Consider the following 19,906-nt stretch of genomic DNA (forward strand, 5'->3'; position numbering starts at 1 on the left):
GTCCCTAGGCTGTTGAATGCGTGATGTAATAGCATTGGTATTCAGATTACCAGTCTTCTGCACCTCCGTGTCCTTCTTCACCTTCTTTCTATCGTTCTCTTCGTTTTGCGTATTCATTTTGTAGTATGGTCTCTTTTCGTTCAACGGTGTAAAAAAACTCAATTCTCGATTGCCTCGCCCCCTCTTCAAAGTCCCTAGGCCGTTGAATGCGTTGCAGTGCAATCTCAAGAATGTTTTTATCGGGGTTAGTATCCAGATGACCAATCTTCTACACCTCCGTATTCTCCTTTACCTTCTTTCTATCGTTCTCTTCGTTTTGCGCATTCATTTTGTGGTATGGTCTCTTTTCGTTCAACGGTGCAAAAACACAATTCTCGATTGCCTCGCCCCCTCTTCAAAGTCCCTAGGCCGTTGAATGCATTGCAGTGCAATCTCCAGAATGAGTTGTCATGATGTGATGTCTGCCGGGCTTTTATGGAAGATTTCTTTTGAAGTTGGATATTTTATATTCTGCCCGCCGTGCTGGAAAAGGCTGTATGTGCCTGAACTGTCGTAAGTGACGTTTCTTTCTCAAGGTAGATATTTGCATTCTCTGTCTCCGTCCGTGGCGGGTGCAAAGGATTGTAAGTGCCGGAACTGACGAAAGTGACATGTTTCTTCCTATGTCGCGTATTTCATATTCTCTATCAATATGTGTGATAGGTTTAAATGATCGTGAGTGCTGTAGCTGTCTCGGAGTAAGTATCTAGCATTCATCATCAATTGGAGATCGACAAGGATTGAGAAGAAAATACACAGCAGAAAATAGAGTAATATAGCCATAGTAGCCATAGTAGCAGAGAGTAGCCATAGTAGCGATAGTAGCAGAGAGTAGCGATAGTAGCAGAGAGTAGCGATAGTAGCAGAGAGTAGCAGAGAGTAGCAGAGAGTAGATTATAGGGTATACTGGAGGAACTGAGTATCTACTTGAGTATCTGCATTTTGATTTAAAGCTCAACTCCACGTAGTTGTTCAGGCGTTGGATAGCCAATGACGGTTCGCTAATATTCTTGCCCTTGGGGATCTTGAGATTTAGAAGATGGCGACGCCTGGGCGGCTTCTCTTCCATCTGTGGCTCTTCCTCGACGAGTTGGTAGCCCAGAGACTCCTCGTCGTATTTGATGGGCTGCTTGATACGCGCCTTGCGACTTGATGTGCGGAGTAGTCACCCATTCTAAGGTACCGCTTCTTCCAGCGTTGCAGAACTTAGAGAGAACCTTTTGCATTCTCTGGCTATCTGCATGTGCGATGAGAGCAAAGGGTCGTAAGTGTCGGGATTGACAAAAATAACGGGTCTTCTAAAGCCGGCATCATCATCATAGCTGACAATTCGGCTCGACGTCTCAATTTAGTGATCAATACTGCCTTCCTCGTCTGTATACTGGATTGACTCCTGGTAATTGTGCTCGTTCTCGTATTGAGATTGATTTGGGTTGCTGATCTTTGCTTGGCTGTCTTGTAGATTTGCTTTTTCAACGCCTCACTCGTAACCTAATTGAAACATGCTTTGAAATCCTGCTTGGTAGGCGGCTTGGAACCCAGCCTCATATCCCTGGCTAAATGTGGTTGTAGCTTGGTTCATGTCCGGAATGGGGCCAGTGGTCATGTCATTATCAGGCTTGATATCCGAATGATCAGTCTTATCCACCCTCGTTTTCTCCTCTGCCTTCTTGACTGGTACACACTTCCTTGTGAAACTCAAAGGGTTCCCAGTGAGGCTATCAGCAGAGGCAGAGCCTACTCGAGCACGCTTAAAACAAGCCGTAGAGGCATCTGGTCCATCAATGCTGGCCGAATCGTTGTCTGGAAAGTTCCTTTTCTTGGTCAAACGGGTTTCATCTTCGTTACTGAGCGGGCTTACGAAGTCTCCTGGCTTTGGTTGATCTGTGGCCATGGCGTATGATGGGACTGGGCTGGGCAGCGTCTTGGCAAGCTCTGCAGCATGCCTTGAGCTCTTTTTCTCTGTCAATAAAAAGCAAATAGAGCAGCCCACGAAAAGTATGGTGGCCAATAATGGTGAAGAATAATGAGGCAATTTAACGTGCTTCAACTCTGTTTTCTGAGAAGCCCAGGCGTGAGTGGACCCAATGACGGGCAACCTGAGGCCCTGCCTATTTCATCGGCGCGCACTCGGCACGGTACTTGGTAATAGTCCAGCTGTTGGCCAACCCAGAAGTCAAATTTGTAAATTCTCAGCTGTGGTGAAGAAGAACCGTGATCTTCGAAATGAGATTGAAGGTGCCACGTTCTTTTTTGGTGATGAATATCGGGCTCCCATACCCAACTAGTCTCCGTCGCATGCCCTGATGAATTATATTCCGAAGCCTATGCGGATGACAGTAAACTGCAGGCGTTCCTCTTCTTAAAATGCGACCGCGTTCCCCGTCATATTGACTGGAATCCGGGATGTGTAGAATGTAGCGCTGCCGTGATTTTCATGGGCTTCTCTTGGTGAATTTGGGTTGAGGACCAATATCACAGCTGGCGAAGAGCTTCGCGCACGATCTCCCGGCACAGCAGCCATGAAGCTTGAGTCTAAGCCCAAGGTCGTGGCGATCTCGCCTGAGACCGACGAGCAGATCGCCACTGAGAAGGAATCAACTGGGCCGCCTACGAGTGACCTTGCTGCCATATCCGTTCTTACCCACGCGACTGCATTTATTGAGGCGGAAGAAAACACGCAGGCCGTAATGCCTGCGCCATAGACTGGCTAGAAATCCACATTGATGCCCTCATCGTAACTCCCAGGATCGTAACGGTGCAGCAGCTCGGATGAATATCTCCCCGTTCGCTCCCAGCAGCTTTTTGATAAAGTAACGTTTATGGAGTCGGTAGGTGTAGATGCACGCATAAAGAGAACATTGACTCTATTGATGGACGCTCTGATTGATTACCGAAAACCCGCAGCGATCGTGAAGGTGTGCGAGACACCACATCCTCCCTAACTTGGAATACCCAGATTGCTTTGCCCTGGCCCGAAAGGCCCTCTGTTGTTGCTTAGGTAAAATAATGCCTCAGTGAATTGAGATGTTCTTCTAGTTGGTCTCGTCCAATACTGTCCCAGAGAAGTTGTCTCATACACTAGAGATTTGGAGGTGGTCACGTTAAGCTCCATCTGTTCACCACTCTCAGTTCTCTGACAATGTGGGACATCCACTTTGAAAGCCGCGAGCTTTTGGATGAAGTTCCCTCAAGACCAGCGACATCTTCAGCGAGGTTGTTTTGCCTTGACCTGGAACGCCCTTTGTCTCTGCGTAGATAAAATAATGCATCAGGGGATTGAGATGTTCTTTTGGTTAGTCTCGTCCAATACTATCCCAGAGAAGTCGTCTAATACACTAGAGACTTGGAAGTAATCCATCACGTCGAGCCAATCTCAGTTCTCTGACAACGCGGGACATCCACTTTGAAAGCCGCGAGCTTTTGGATGAAGTTTCCCTAAGGCCAGCGAAATATTCAGAGATTGCTTTTCCTTGACCCGGAACGCCCTCGGTTTCTGCTTAGATAAAATACGCATCCGCATCGAGACGTTCTTCCGGATGGTCTCGTCTGACACTATTCCAGAGAAGTCGCCTATTACACCAGAGACCTGGAGTTGGCCTGCCACGTTTATATGTCACCGCTCTCAGATCTCCGGCAACGTGGGACATCCACTTTTGGAAGCTGCGAGCTCTTTAACGCCAGCGATATGTTCATATGGATTCTGGATTCGCGTTGCGGGTAGGTGATAAAGGGTAAATAACCCCTGAGGCAATTGAACCGTTGTTTCAATGTCGATGGTAAAACTATCGGTTATGCCTTAAAGCCAGCGATATATTCGTGTGGATTCTGGATTTGCGTTGCGGGTAGGTGATAAAGGGTAAATAACCCCTGAGGCAATTGAACCGTTGTTTCAATGTCGATAGCAATTCTATCGGACACCAGAGACCTGGTGTTGGCCTGGTTAAGCTCCATATGTCACCGCTCTCAGATCTCTGGTAACGTGGGACATCCACTTTGACAGCTGCGAGCTTTTGGATGAAGATTCCCTTAAAGTCAGCGATATGTTCATATAGATTCTGGATTCGCGTCGCGGTAGGTGATAAAGGGTAAACAGCCCCTGAGGTAACTGAACTGTTGCTTCAATGTCGATGGTAATTCTATCGGTTACCGTGGGGAAAATTGCGTTCGTAGAGGAAGATGGACCTCTTGCCAGAAGTATGGGGGCGTTGTGCAGGATATTTAGTGTCCTAGAATGGGCCTGATAACCCGTGCTGGGTACTCGTTTGTATCACCATGCTTATTGAGTTTCGCACTTCTACCCAACCATAGTGAAAGCCATCGGCTATGGCTCTTGGGCAGAACTTGTGTAATTTTCTGAAAAAATTGTCTCGCGAGTGTGGTGATGAGTCGTTGATGGCATTAAGCGAGCCCTTGACGTAGATTATCGTGTTTCCGTCATCGGTGGGAAACGCGTTGTCGGTAGAGGGGAAACGACAGCTCAGCTCTCCCTAGTCTTCCGAGATGGCTGGAGAAGCTATTGTAGCTATTCCCTGGCAACGTTAGCGGTGTGAAAGTATATCTTGTAAATGCCCATTGGTACTGACTCAATGTCTTTTTGAATCCCAAAATCTTCGGTGTATCCAACGTTCTTAATGGCCACAGGTTTTTCCAGCCGGCGATCGAAATGTATCGTTTGCAAGTTGACGACTGGAGGGAAGCTGCAGTGGAATGATGGATAGAACAGACAGTTAGTGTAGTGATGGCTTGACTACTTATAACATTGTAGACGTCTGCGTTGGCTCTTCAGCTCTTCGCATTAGATTATCACCAGAGCCGCCCTTCCTGAGATATACATTGTGCTGCTCCATGTTGCGATTGCGACCAGCTTGGGGCTATTGTAGCTTTGCGAGATTCGTTTGTCTTGCTGACAGCGAGAAGAAGTGGTTAGGTTGTTTGATTTCGTTGAGTTGTTTGAAGCGTGGAATCCATTTTCGAGGATTATCGCTGCCTTTTATAGCCCGACGGATCGATGCAACAGCCTTTCTGCATTAGTCGAGTCATTGAACTATAATTCGAAGTTTGTTGCGTTGAGTTTGTTTGAACTTTGTTGTTCGGGCCTTTTTTCGCATGTATTTTGAGTTTGGTCTTGAACCTCGATAAGCGGTTATGCTTTCTGTGCTTCTGCCAGTTGTATGGCCTGAATCTCCAAGGTTTAGTTTGATCGGCTATTGCCGATTAGATTAAGCTATGGATTGATTCTAGATTTTGAACCAAAGGCTGGGGCATAGCCTTTTATTGGACCAGCTGTTACAGCATTGAACCTCTCATCTTGATATTAAATTTAACCTCCATACATTGTGCTGCTAGAGAGTGACGTCCCTGGGCCCATTGCTGGCCTTGCGGAGAAAAATGTCGGCCAGGTTCGTATTCTGTAAGACGACGGATATGGAAACGGAGGAGATTGGCCTCCGCGTTATGGTCCCTATTGGATTGAAGGATGAAGTCAGCAGTGAGAATCCAGGCTTTGGCATCAGTCATACCCATAAGTCCATTTGTCCTCACAATTTTGGAAGAATAGCAGAATGGAAAGAGTGCGTAGTGTACTTGGTAGGCTTGTTGGCTGTAGTCTCCGTTGCACTGCTCTGACCTTGCTTATCTATCGTTGACTCGGACGTCTTGATGATACACTTGAGAGGAAGTGAGGGGGGGCACTGTGAGAGTGTCCGGTCACCCTTCAACTAACAGTTGCCCAAAAATCGGTATCAGTCACCAGAGAGAATTGAATGAGAATAGATCCCTTCTTCAAGCATGACTTACTCGCCGTTGTGATTGTTCAAGAATATAGCCATACAGCCCAGATGAATGTGAGCCGAGCGAGTCGAGCGATCAGTCCGTTGACGATCCGTTGACAGTCTCAACGTCTCACCCATGGTCTCTACAGAAGATGTAGTCGAGGTGTAGTGGAAGACGCAGGTGTTGTTGAAGGCTCTGTGTGTGAGGAGCTGCAGCTTTTCAGTTTGCTCAAGGCTGTTGGCAAGCGAGCTCTCCAGAAGTCTCGCCTTATCCCCTGCAGACCTCCTCTAAAGGCGCCGGCCAAGACTGGAAGGAACAGTGGTGGTCTCGCCACTGGCGCCGGCAAACCGCGTGTGTGAATGAGACATAAGAGGGACGAAGTTGCGTGGCCGGCGATAAAACTGGGCGCTCCCGCGAGTAGATCTTACGGAGGAGGCAATCGTTGCACTCCCACGGCGGGGTTTGCAGAATAACGAACGACCCATGGCGACGTTGTCTGGTGTGTGAGGCGTATGATCCTGCCTGGCAGAGTTCCTGGGGTCCATCTCAATTGCGAAGCCAGAAGTTCCTGTAGATACCTAAGTTGTGATGCTTCGACAGGTGGTCTTGGCTGCGCCCCGGAACAGAAGACAATCAGTTGTGCCCTAGAACACGCACGGCATGGGAAAGGTGCAATGGAAGTAGGGAACATTAGGCCACCCAGGCAGATCACCCAGCCTCCCAGCAACACCTAAAGGAAAGTAGCCCGCAGTAGTAGAAAGCGCTGTGGGGTGATTTACTAGGTGGCACCACCTGTAACGTTCTGGCACCGCGCCGTAATTTCACCCCCTGCCGGCACCGCAAATTATTTGAGTACGGTGCCAAATTTTGGTACGGTGCCTGCATGGTGCCATAAGGTGCCAGTACGGTGCCGGCATAGTGCCGGCATGGTTCCAACGGGTGCCATAGAAGTTACAGGAGGTGCCAGTAGGTAGCAGCTAGCGCTAGAATAGTGCCCAGTCCCGCAATTTAGGTACATACGAATCGGTTTAATGCATACGAGAGACATTGATGCCTGTACTTAATTCGTCTACAAAAGCTGTGTAGGGAGTTTTGCCCAATTCTCGCAAATGCGTCAGTTGTCCACAATAGCTACTGTGCCCGCCGTTTCAAGTTCCAGCGTTAAGTTCTCTGTGTGTCGTTTTCACTGCCTTAAAGTTAAGCTGCGTAACTAATTAATACCATCCGACTCCATTGGCGTAAAGGTCCTTGTGCGTAAGTGTGTAGTAATGACCTATGTCAAGCTAGCGAAGACACATCAAGATGCATCTGTTCGTGTGTTAGTAAATGACAAGAAGAAAAAAAGAAAAAGAAGCAACGGGAATGCGTCACTCAATTTACCTATAAGTCGGTATTAATTCCATCAACAAATTGATGTGCCAGACTGCCTGCTCTACGATCCTTTTTCACACGCAAGCCCGTAAGCTGAGTACGACGCGACGATGTGGGGTGAGAAAAACAATGTCAGGTTTGCACTCACCAGACACCACCATCGCAATGTAATGTCCTGTCATCGCAGTGTTAGTATCAATATGATGGTGTGTATCTGCTGATTGCGTACCGTCTCTGGTATTATATATTCATACAATCTCTGAACCCGTCCTGTGATAAGGTTACTACCACTGCGGCATCGTCTATCAGTCGACTGCTTACCTTGTGTGTTACTAAACACTATCACATAGACCCTCGTCCCGTTATCAAGGTGTTACTGCTAATATCAGGGTATAGACGCGCTAATGTGAACTCCCTACCGGTTGGCTCAGAGGAACTTGGGGTTCCATGAGACCCAGATCTGACGAGAGGTGTTGCCGGGCTCTGCGCGATCGTCGATAATGTACTGTCCACTCGTAGCATCAACAGATGGGACGCCAATGATGTATGGCTGGTCGTGGTCGATATATGGCAGGGACAGGAGTTCATGCAACCGATTAGACGGCGTAGCACCCATAACTACAATAAATATACGACGAAGGCCGTCCTGCTCGTGGGTGAAGATACCGTCAACCCTCCCAACGTGGCGATGACCTTCGAACTCAATATAGTCGCCAAGCTTAAACACATATCGACGATGCTGCCTATAGGACAGTCAGTCTATTAGGTAGACGAGAGTTTATAGCCACTTACTTATTAGTAAACCCAAATTTCTTATACCAAAATAACGAACGAGCCTGGCTAAGGCTGACATCGTGGATATCATAGTCGCCAGCATATGCACCCAGTAGCAATGCTCTAAAGCTATCCGTTATTTCGTTATAAATAGAAGGGAGTCTCATGTTATTATTGGCAGCATGATCGCCGAGGGAGTTTACTTGATGGATTCTACCAGTGGCCGTAATTCCAGAATAGCTGTTTGTGTCGCCAACAACTTCCTGATGACCAAAGTCAGACTCATCAAGAGCCACTCGTTCGTCAGATCGAGACATGATGCGCTCAAATAGAGTCGGACAAGCCCTCCAGAGACGGCGTATCTGGGCCGAGAGTTGGGGATATGTTGTATTATATGCGCCGAGTATAAAGAGCCGACAAACTAGCTGGAGATTGACTTTGCCTAAGAGGACTCGTTCTGTATCCTTAAGGTTGGTCTTATAGACGACGTTCTTGAACCACCTAATGAATACGTTAGTCTTGGGATGCGATACTACAAAGTAAGGTCTCTATGGTATACTTGTGCTCTGCTTCACCCACGAGAGTGTCGATGTTCGACAGTCCTGCATATTCTTCAAAGAAATATACAAGGTGGTTACCAACGTGGACGTTGGGCCGTAGAGCATCAGCCAACCACGTCGATTTCTCGTCGTTGTCTCTCGAGACATGTCGTCCACGCCTGTGGCGCGCTGGGGCCGCTGGAGCCGGCGCTGCTGGCGCCTCACGGATCAATGCATCGCGAAGTAAGATTTCGAACTCGCTAGTCTCTCCGCCTCGCTCTTCTTGTTCACGGACCCTTCTTTGAAGAACGCGGGTTAAGTGAGACGCGTTCGAGACTGTGGATGCTGCCGAACTTGCCTGTGAATCCTGTGAGTTGCGTCGCTCGTGGTTCCATGCAAGTTCCCAAGAGGCCCAGACACACATCCGCTGATAATCAGCTCGAGCACTAAGGACAATCATCAACGCATTCTCGGCGTAGCTGTCCCGAAATCGAGCATTGTTGCCCATGAGATAATCATTACTTCTTGCAAGTCTTGCAAAGGCACGAACAATCCAGTCAATTAGCTCAAGGCCATCGAGCTCGGGGCGTTCAACAGCTGCGTTCCAAAAGGACGGATTAATCGCGTTCTTGGTTAGCCAGGCATTTAACAGTCCTGGAATGATAACTGACCAACGGGCGTGATCAGAAAGACTGTAGCTGCTGAGATAATGCACTGGAGATTGTAATCGATTCCAACCTGAAGGGAATTTCCAAGCCCGCAGCATTCTGCTATACTCTTTCACAGCCTCTGGACGAAGGATGGCCTTAATTAGCAGAGCATGAAAGAGGTTACTCATACCATTATACTCTGAATGTGCAGCATCTGGTACACGCGTCCAGATTGGATCCAAGGCCGGTGCAATCTTCTCAAGGTTCGATGGCTTTGTGGTTAGGCCCCATTGGGAAAAATATTCCCTTTTTCTTTGTGATGGCAATGAGCTGGCATAATGCCGCATCTTAGAGATTTGATGGCTGTAGCGGCCGTGCTTATCACAGTCAAAGTCAAGTATAGCGCAAGGGTCCATCTCATTAAATGCATCAACAATAGTTTTCTTGCCAATAAAACAAAAGCGGCAAAATTTCCCGGCTGTTGGCCCGAGGCATCCTGCGTTCTGGTTCTGTTGGAGCATGTCGCCGATAAAGCAGAGGGTAAAGACGCAGACAATGGTGGGCGCGCCGTGGATATCAAGCTCAACGCCTTTGTCAAGAGGAATAAAGCATCGAAGCGCGTCGATGGCTTCTTCAAATACTGAGCCGTGTGGACTGAGAAGGATAGGCAATGTATTTGCTCGACGGCGGCGCTCAGCTGCACATAGGCCTGCGAGGGTCATGTACATTCCGACAAGAGTGCGGTATGAGTTGCGAAATAAGCCGAACCCATCAATAAATGTTGTACAAGGCAGTGCAATGGGGAAGGGACCTTGGTTGTTCGGTGCAAGGCGATCCCAGCGAGTTTCAAACCAGGATCGACCATACACCTGCAGTTCTAATTCAGCGCGAATGGTAGGCTGGTTGCAGTACCAATCGACGGTGCCTAGTTGAGTACTGACGCGGCGCACAATCCATTCGTCATCTGGATGTCTGGCTCTATGGCCGTTAGGTGAGTGTTTGGGGTGGGGATCGGAGCCACGGCTCTTTTTGAAGAAGGAGGGATCTTCAAGACCGTCATCCTCAGGCTCGCGGTCAATTGTAACGCGGCAAAAGTCGATGGCTGCGGTTTGGCTCAAGCAGTAAAATCCTCCTAGATTCAGGACCAGCTCATCAGGCTCAGGGCTAACTTCATCAACAAGCTCAGAAAGTCGAGGGTTATTTGGACGCCAGGCCTCTTGAATAAGTAACGTCACCTCGCCAAGTTTGACTAGGGGATGTCTGTCCGTCTGATAGCATTTGCCGAATCCAACGACCCGACCAATGTGAGCCACTGCCTTGATTTCCTCCACTGTTGGATCAGGCTGGTCGATGTCGGGAGTGTCGAGAGACGTGCACTGGCAATCCGGGCTGTCGCAGGAAAAATAAATCCAATCAGATGGAAAGATTGCATCGCCGACTTCGCCATCAGCTGCAATAAAATGGGCGTAGTGGCCTGAACTTGTACGGATAGAGCTGGCCCAGGCACGAGAATGATAAAACTCGCTTGGTTCATCGACGAAGTGAGCCATGTCAAGGTGCAGCTGTTGTGGGAGCTGCGATTCAAGTATTTTTTTAAACAGATCAACTGGATCAAAGAAGTGCATCTTCGCAGTCTGTACATCGAGAGCAACATTGCCCTTGTCTGAAGGAGCCATTGTTGGCATCTTATCGACTTTAAGTGAAACATCCACTGATCGCATGTCTAATAATGGCATTGCCTTTGTCACTTGGTTTTTGAGCGTCGCAAGTGCAAGTGGCAGTCTGTTTAGAGCAGCCCGTTCCCTTTCAGTCACAGAAGGTATTTGCAGGATTTCTCGCATCATACTCCAATCCCGATTGCTGACGCCAGAAATGTGTGCCATTAGGCCCAGGGCGAGCTCGAAGTCTGATAGGACAATATCAGGTCTGGGCGTGTGGCGAACAAGCACTGACTGATCCTCCAATGCCCAGGCTGAGGGTCGTTGGGGGGTTGGCATTCCCTCATGTGCCGTGTCTGGGTGTATAATCTCATCCTCTGAATCTATACTGAACGTGTCGTCCTCATCAAACCCAAGATCGTTGTACTCAGCCGCATTTCGAAACTCAGCCTCATCAAAGCCCGGAGGCAGAAGCGTCTGGTCAAGATGGAGGATGCCACGATCAGCAGCATCAATATCTAATCGTGCAACAGCATCTTCGACCTCCTCATCTCGCTCTTCACTCTCTGAGGCATTGTCGCCTTCGAAGACGTCTGTCATGAGAGTGTCTCCAGGGGGGTAGGGTGCCTGGATCTCTTTGGGATAAACACTCGCATATGATTCGCGCGTGAGCTGAAGTCGAGCCGCTTTTTCGTGGGTACTCGCCAGTCTCAAGGCAGGCAATGACTTCAATCTCGGCCGGCGGTCCGCCATTATCACGATCAGCCACGCTTAACGGGCTATCGACACTGTGAGGCTGTTGAGTTAGATCATGACCCCGCTGCTGGCTACAGTGTGCCAGCCTAGAAGGAGACGCACGCAACATACCAGATGAAGTTTCGACTGTGGCCACCAGAGCATAAAGCTTCAACTCGAAAGAATCAATAGAGATTGGTTGGTATTGAAATCTTGAAGATGGCTCGATGGCGTGTGCAGAGCCAAGGATGAGGTTGAGAGGGAAATGAAGGAAACCTGAAATATGCGGCTGCAATTTTTTTTTTTTTTTTTTTTTTTCTGTGGCATAAGGAGAAAGGAGTGAATTGAGCCTGCACCTGCCTCCGGAGCTGGGCGTGCGGACATCTCGGTGGCTCGAATTCCCTAATCGGGTAATTCCTTACAGCTGTCAAACGGCCGACTTAGACTGAGCATTGGGAAGCAAACAAACACACATCACAGCGTGAATTCATCCCATCTATTGACAAGAAAAAAATTTTCATGGTGATTCACTGCCATTAGGGCTCTAGGGTCTGAGCACACTGCGTAAAATCGAAGGTTGACTCCCAGAGTTTTATTTTGGTTTATCTTTCCCGTAAACTTCACAAACTCCATCACGAACCTTACCCTAGCCCCCCCTTCACCAATCTTTATCCTTTACCCCGTACTCGTTTTCTCTTTTTCTTGTTCCCTAAACCCATCTTAAGCCCATATTCATTGGTATACGATTATGGGCGGCCGCAGCGTCCGTAAGCGGAACACCAAGGGTGAGCCTAAAGAGCCATCAGGCGAGACTGGAGGTTCCAGTCAAAACCGATCTCCTACTGGGCCACCCAGGCAGACAGCGGTTCCGTTGCCTCCTCAGACTCTCAGACGTACTGCCGGGGATGTAAGCACTTCGACATTGGCGACAGCGGATGCTCAATTGCCGCATCATCCAGCGGCTAGAACTGCTAGCAATATCATTCCGACAGCTAGTGCGATTCCCACTCCTGCTGCCACTGGATCGACGAGAACGTACTCGTCGCGTTCCACAACGATAACGCCTGTCACACCTCCGGTGTATAACAGACCTCCTGGGACACGCCAACGGACGACCGGACCATCGCCTCTTGGTGAAAGCGCGTCTGTCCCGCAGAATATTTTGCAATCCACCACGACCCGAGATGAAAGCCCACGGCAATCGTTGTCTCCCGTGAGTACCAGAATACCAGCATCTTCCCATTCCATTTTCAGTCGCTAATGTAGTACAATGACAGGGGCAAACTCGAGTCACTCCATCCAACTCTGGCAATAGCCTTCATCGCCAGGCCATCTCTGGTGCCGCTTCTGTAAACCAGGGCAGCCCCGGTAGCCCATTTGTTGGAAGTCAGGAGTTAGCTCCAGAAGCTTTCTGGGAGCCCACTAGAGACAACCTCATCCGTCTTCAAGACCATCCTCTGCCTGCATTCAAATGGGATGCAAAAAATCAGCGCTGTGTGCTTATCGACGAGAACTATGACTCAAGTCTCGAGACTAATGTCTCAGAGCCTCACGCAGAGGTGGATCTTCCAACTAACGCTTCTCGAGAGGAAAGCCGAAGGATCAAGTATTACACCGCTCTCATGCTGTTTCTTTGGCATACTCCTCGATTCGCTGGCTTCTATGCGCGCCTGGTCAACCCAAATCTCCCGACAAATAGAGAGAGGTTTATCCAGATTATCACTACAATGAAAGACAAATTCAAAACTGAGAAGTCTCACTTCCTTTGGCGCCAAGCCTATGTAAGTTTCCCACTCCCATAGTCCTATAGAACACATCTCATCAGTATCCTAGGGTTTTGTGAGAAAGGCGGCAGAGAAGGATCTACAGCTACTAGAGCTCTTGGATGATCCGAATAGACTACAGGCTCTTCAGAGTCAAGTCTTGGCTTTATTGAACGAGGAGTCTTTTAGAGAGGTGTTCCACCATGCCCGTTCCATTATTGACTTTCGCCGCACAAAGGAGCGGGATGGGCACGGTATCTACTTCATCAAGACAATCTGGCTGAACTTAATCACGTTCCTCCTCCGAGTTTGGGCGTCGGAGAAGAGAATGAATCTACTACCAGAGCCGGACCAGGGAGGACAGAATCAATATCGCGCTGATTTCAACTCCAGGCATTGGCTGCGGGATTCCACTCTCCGCGACCGAGTGAAGCAACGGTTTGTAGCATGGGGATTGCTTGAAGAGCTCCGTTATGCAAACGAGGACTCATTTGCCAAACTCGCGCAAGACATTGTACCCCCCTCGTCATCTGCACGCATCGATGTCTCGTCGGCTCGACGCGACTTATTGCTGGTGAGTTTTTTTTTTCCCTTCCTTTCCCGTTTGCCCTCGCCCGATGATGCCAAGTCCTCTATATTCTATTGTCGTAACCGATACTAAACCTTTCATAGCCTGGACCGCCGCCACCGCCTCCGAATGGTCAGGATAGACAACGAAGCCCCTCCAACCCATTCGGTGGTGATGCAGTCTTTGACGATTCCCCGATCCCATTCCCATACACGCCTCGTCGTGCTCTTCGACCGCGACTGGACGCCTCTATTTTCGCCCCTCTTGACCAGATAATCAATGAAATTGGTGTGGAGTCAAACTTGGCCATGGATGCAGACGACGTAGACACAGGCGACAGGTTTGAGCGTACGCTACCCGACGCTCAATAAGTTCCAGTCGTCTTCGACTGCTTATTTCCCTTCAAGGGGATACAGATCGACTTTCCTTACCCTTTTCCCTTCGGTTGATCTCTTTTGTCTGGCATGTTAGAGTATACCCATCGAGTCGCAAAGTTCGGCATTTCTTTTCAAGTTCTACATTCGCATTCGCACTAATAGGTCTCGTCGCGTCTGCACCAATGGCCATTGCTGCCCCAGTTTTTTTTCTTTTTCTTTTTTTTTTTTTCACTCAATCGGCGTGTTAGAGTAGATACCCATCGGTTACGGCTTCGTCGCATTTGCATCTCTGGCAGAGAGTTCAAGGTTTGAGGGTTGGGTGATGATGGATGCTGTCCTGGGCGAGTAAACTTCACGTTTACCAATCAAGGTCCGAACACGCGCTTTATGGCACATCCTGCCGGCACCACAAGAGATGCAATTTTCGTTCGGTTTTATGTATCTCAAAATAAAAGCAATCAATGATTTCTAATCACTCATTCAACATGCTCCGTTTTAGCCGGCATACGCGATCGTCGCAATAAATGTAGATATTGATTGTGGTGAGACAGCGGCCTGGCATAACGCAGTTACACCCTGGAGCACGCTGTTGGACCCCCTATAGCGTATTGTCACTCCCTGAAACCCGGGGGCACTGCGCTGGCACCAGCGAGGCACCTCTGGCACCTGGGCACCTACTTGGCACCTATTTGGCACCTCGCCTGGCACCTGTTGGCACCTGTTGGCACCTGTTGGCACTCTTCTGGCACCTGACTACTGTGCGGGCACCGTGCCAGCACCTACGGCACCCCGCCGGCACCAATGTGGCGGTGCCACTACGGTGCCACCACGGTGCCACCCACCACCGTTTTCTACTACTGCCGACTAATCCCGCATATAAGAAGATAAAACTCACCCCTTCAACATCAAATAGCAACAGTGCGAGTTTGGCCGAGTGGTCTAAGGCGCCGTGTTTAGGAAGGAACTCCTGATCCGCGGTGGGCATGCCCGCGCAGGTTCGAACCCTGCAGCTCGCAGAATTCTCTTTTTGGTGCTTCCCTCAGCCAGATTCGCTGATGTTTGCGGATCGAGGTACGGAGCATCAATCCTTTTTTTTTAACAAACTACCTTGGTAAATAGGTACTGGGTTAAGGCGCTGTGTTTAGGAAGGATCTACCGAACCGCAGTGGGCATGCCCGCGCAGGTTCGAACCCTGCAGCTCGCAGAATTCTTTTTTTGCTGTTTTTCCCTCAGTCAGATTTCTTGGTGTTTGTGGAGCGAGTATACTTTTGTTTTTCGAAATTACTTAGTCAGCTTTACCGTCACGTGTTCACATTGATGTAAAGAACACGCCCTTGCTTTATTGCGAACGTATTGTTGGCTAAACTCGCTGTATATTGTTTGACAGAGTGAGCATTATCCAGTTCTGCGGAGGAGCAGCATATCCATAATTGGAAAGACCCTTGTCTCCAATTCTGTGGTACCGAGCTGATAAGATAGTCGTTGCTCCACATATATCCCATGGATGCCCCACATATGAAATCACCCGTACTTACTCCGACAGACAGCAAATTCCAGCTATTACGCAGCAGCGCCCACATACTTTCGCAGCAGAGGGCAGCAATGCAACCTTGGCGGAATTTTTTTCTCTTTCGATTTTCTTTCCTGAAGCTGTATGATGGTATGATTATTTGTTTCTGGCGGCAAGGTTTACGCACGCAGGTTTCTGGTTAATAAATACTTCTTTTCTCGGCGCCTGAGCTATAAAAAGTCAGTGAAGCAGCGCAAAAGTTCGCTTGCGCCGTCGCGGCCTCTTTCTGCGATTGGATTACCCGGCATCTGAGGCTCTATTCACCTCTTCCTTTGGACGGCACATCCCATACAAGAAAAGCATGGCTTTTGACGACGAAGACAGTCCGCTGGTAGTAGGACCAGCACCTGCGGATGGTGAGGGCGGCGCCCCAACTGTGGAGGAAACTCTGGAGGATGACATGCCCGACTACAAGCTATTTGCAGCCGCATTTTCTAAAAAGGGTGTCTCCAGCCAGACTATCCGAAAGGGCGAAAAGGACTTTGAGACGCACGGAACCAAAGCTCAAGATGGTGCGCTGGAGTCAAGTCGCAGGGCTCTGGAGGATGTTTTGAGCTACACAAGGATACATCGAGGTGATGCGTGGGCTAGAGGCTGGTGCTTCCCAGACTTTTGGATGGATGAGACAAACGTCGCCGTCGATCATGAGGGCATGTGGCTTAAGGACCGCGTGGTGGTTATGGAGCACGAGAAGGGAGGCTGGATGAAGGACATAGGAAGAGTAGCCTCTGGGAGCAAAGATCAGCTCGGCGTGGGAAGATTGTGGCTACTACCCGAGGAAGCCCTCTATCTTGTCGAGAGAGGCACTATTGACCTATGGTGGCCATATACCGACTTCGAGACTCTCCTACCGAAGGGAAGCACTACTGGTGGACCGCCTCGGCCAGGCTTTGGTCCAGACGATTACGACGTGGGCCTGCCGCTGAGTCTCGAAGCAGCGTACTCGCTTTTTATCGGCTACGAAGATGAGCAGGGCAAGACAACGCTGCCCAAGTATCAGGTCTACGCACATCTAAAGCGAGCAGGGTTCAACATCCTCCGGGCGCCACCTGAACAGCCTAGACTAGAACCGACGAAGCCTTCGCAGACGCTGTGGCAATGGCTCTTTTCCTTTGTCAAATGGGAAGCTGGGCAGGACGGGAAACATAGGCAGCAGCCCTTTGGCCCGCTTGTCGCCCCGGGACTGTACCGTGCCTATCGACCTATATACCAGCAACTTGCCCTCGTACCTCGCCACAAGCCTCTTCCTGTGCCACCGAACCCATCCAAGCCAGAGGATCCCTTCCGGGTGCATTTCCACGTATGGAAACCGGGCGCAGGTGGGTTTTCCAAGAAGAATCCTCCGCCCCCAGATTTCCGAATTGCCGTGGCCGACACAGCCGACTCGTGTCTCCCAACACTGGAGCAAATCGACGCTCTGCTAGAATCGACGCCGTATGATCCCGCGCCCGAGGCATGGCGAGGAAATCCAGGAAGGCTATACCAGCGGCTGAAGCATGGGCATAGAAACGTGCTTGTGGCTGTGGTGGACAGAGGATTGGTCAACTTTATGAGATTTGGAGAGGGTGCATTTGGGGAGGAAAAGCTGTTTGAAAGGTTCGATAATAGAAACAGTGGCAGAGGTGGTAAGAAAGGCGGTCGCGGAGGTGGTCGCGGTCGCGGAAGAGGGAGAGGTCGGGGGAGAGGTGGGCGGTGATGAAACGGTTAATTATCCGGTTGGCGGAACATTGGGAGTTATGAGAGTTTCACAACTACGGATCTCGACATGATTTTTTTCGGAGGAAAATCCAGACTACCTATATCTACTTGCCATGATGTTACGGCGGTGGTTTTGCGTTCCGCGACTACTCAACTCTTGGGCCTGATTTGCAGGCTTTTCTTTTCTTCTTCTTTTTTTTCCCGGTACGCTGGAACGCAACAGCATTCTTACGAGAGCAATGGGGGTTATGAATATCTATGTTCACAAGCAACGGAGCTATGAGTGGGGAGGGTTGAGAGCTGGGCCATTAGCGATGATACACGTCTTTGAGTTCCCACGATTCAGACACAAACCTGTTAGGATATATTGCAGGGGGTCGACTGTTATTAGCCCAGGATGTTTGTTCTATTTGCGCATGGATGAGTCTATCAGTGCCACGAAATGGCGTTCCACAAAGTGCGAGTCATGGGCTACTTACAGAGCAATCAGACGGTCAAGGGCAGCCAGTCATATTCCGGATCCGGCAATTAGCATTACATTTGGCGGGCTAAGTCTTGTTGCTTCGAAGGAGCGGGCACAGTGTTGATTACGGCGCCAATATGCTTGTTTGCACTCTGGGATGAACGGGATGGATCCTGCATTTGCCAAACTGGGCAATAAAAGGCGACAAGTCTGTGTATCTCTGTCGACAACTACCCAGTATTGGAGCTGCAACTTGTTTCCGAAACCTCGGCCTTCGGCTGATTCCACGTCCACCCTTATCGCCGAAATAGTCGCAACACCCAAGCAGCGCAAGTCAGTTGGTTCAGAATCCGGAAGTATTTGCGACAGATACGAGTTAGATAACCTAGCACTTTCAACTCGCTCTCGTTCTATTTAGCGTTGGCTACAGTAATGATTACATCCAGATGACACATACAAGACAATCAATAGCACACACGCCCCTGCAATTGCCCAAAGCGGGAAGGGATATAGTTGGAATTGCGAAGCCCCGTAGGAGAATAGAATAGACAAGAAAAAAAGATTACACACACCCCCCTCTCTTTGGAAACAAAAGGGCGTGAGACGACCGAAAAAATGAAAAGGCGGAGAGATCCACACGTCAGATTGCCGGCCCTGCATGCACTGATTGACTGACTTGAGCAAAGCGAAGCGCTTGCTTGATTTGGGGTGCTGACAATGAAGCAGAGTAATATAATTGCTGGGCAAAGGCTCGGGTTGGCTAGATGGCGTTTTGAATTCAAGGGGAAGATTTTACAGGTGGGTTGCAGGTTGAACGAAATGTCCGCGTCTATGGATTACAAATTACGTGTGTAGATCCGTGCGACGTAGCATGAGACATGAGAAAGCCGATGATTAATCCGCGAAATGCGAGATAATATTGTATTAGACACTATTACTGAGGATTAGTTGTCGAAAAGACAGTATGGATAGTAATATAGGTAACCGAAATGCGATATTACTATCGCGCACGCTACTCGCGGTAATGCATGGAAGATGCAATGAGAATAGGAGATCTGACCCCGTGGTCAGGCTGCATTCCCGATCTCCAAAAGAGAGAGAAAGGACCGATAAACAGCCAGGAAAAAAAGAGAGAGATACGAAGTAAACGAAGAAGGGTTTTGAAAAAAAGTCAATCAAAATGGTCCGGAGTTACCCGGAAATATGCTATCCATCCACAAAATTCTCATATCATCAACTCTTTGCTGCCGTAAGCACGACGGTGACAACCTTTGGGGGGGATGAACGGCGGTTTCAAGGGAGCAGCGATTAGAAAAGAGAGAGAAAGAAAGACTAAGAAAGAGAGATATTAACCCATTTTGATTTTTCTGACATTCCCAAACTTTGGGAAATTTTGGCCAGCTGACCGGGTCTATGATCAAAGGGCCATGCATTAATCTTGGCATTATTTTGTCCTCTTTTGTTATAAATCTCCGCTTTCACAGGGCACGAACTTTGCCGAGCGGCCGCATTGACATGCCAGGTGTGAGTTTATATCGGGGAGATTCCAAAAATAAGAAGGACAAACAACAATAGTAGTTTTTGCTTGGTGAGATTGAGCAAAAAGAGAGGGAACGCATAGCCAAGGGAACTCATCCCACAACTCTCCAAGAAGGAATGTCACCATCCCCTCTTTTTGAAACATATAGACAGGGTCTCTGTGGCTTTCGTACTGTGTCTTGAGGGGTTTAGGATCCTGTAGATCCCATGTGTCAACCACTCATTCAATTCTCGCAACTCTCGATGCGACGCCGTCTCAATGGCGTCTGTCTACGTGTAATATTAATCTTGTCCCGTGTGGCTTGGTGCCGTGCGGCGTTGACCAGCCATTCACGCAACACCAGCTGTCCGACCTCCTCTCTGTGGGCTGCATATAGCAGAGTCCAG

At 49.1% G+C, this 19,906-nt stretch overlaps 4 protein-coding genes across 4 annotated transcripts; 2 read left to right on the forward strand and 2 right to left on the reverse strand.

The window, feature by feature from the left end:
- Positions 1 to 745: 745 nt before the first annotated feature.
- On the reverse strand, positions 746 to 1,933 carry TRIVIDRAFT_65246 (uncharacterized protein; the record flags this gene model as incomplete). Its single annotated transcript, XM_014094658.1, has 2 exons — positions 746 to 1,187; positions 1,524 to 1,933. The coding sequence occupies 2 exons, from the start codon at positions 1,931 to 1,933 to the stop codon at positions 746 to 748; spliced, it is 852 nt and encodes a 283-aa protein (XP_013950133.1).
- Positions 1,934 to 7,612: 5,679 nt separating this feature from the next.
- Positions 7,613 to 11,559, reverse strand: TRIVIDRAFT_65245 (uncharacterized protein; the record flags this gene model as incomplete). The annotated part of the gene is made up of 3 exons (XM_014094659.1): positions 7,613 to 7,928; positions 7,978 to 8,460; positions 8,519 to 11,559. 3 exons carry the CDS (start codon positions 11,557 to 11,559, stop codon positions 7,613 to 7,615), a joined length of 3,840 nt encoding a protein of 1,279 aa, XP_013950134.1.
- A 730-nt stretch (positions 11,560 to 12,289) lies between these two features.
- TRIVIDRAFT_65244 (uncharacterized protein) lies at positions 12,290 to 14,243 on the forward strand (the record flags this gene model as incomplete). The annotated part of the gene is made up of 4 exons (XM_014094660.1): positions 12,290 to 12,754; positions 12,819 to 13,322; positions 13,375 to 13,878; positions 13,977 to 14,243. The coding sequence occupies 4 exons, from the start codon at positions 12,290 to 12,292 to the stop codon at positions 14,241 to 14,243; spliced, it is 1,740 nt and encodes a 579-aa protein (XP_013950135.1).
- A 1,877-nt stretch (positions 14,244 to 16,120) lies between these two features.
- TRIVIDRAFT_40053 (uncharacterized protein) lies at positions 16,121 to 17,515 on the forward strand (the record flags this gene model as incomplete). Its single annotated transcript, XM_014094661.1, has 1 exon — positions 16,121 to 17,515. One exon carries the CDS (start codon positions 16,121 to 16,123, stop codon positions 17,513 to 17,515), a length of 1,395 nt encoding a protein of 464 aa, XP_013950136.1.
- Between the last annotated feature and the right edge of the window lie 2,391 nt (positions 17,516 to 19,906).

Source organism: Trichoderma virens, assembly GCF_000170995.1.
Source record: "Trichoderma virens Gv29-8 chromosome Unknown TRIVIscaffold_91, whole genome shotgun sequence".
Classification (NCBI taxonomy): Eukaryota; Fungi; Ascomycota; class Sordariomycetes; order Hypocreales; family Hypocreaceae; genus Trichoderma; species Trichoderma virens.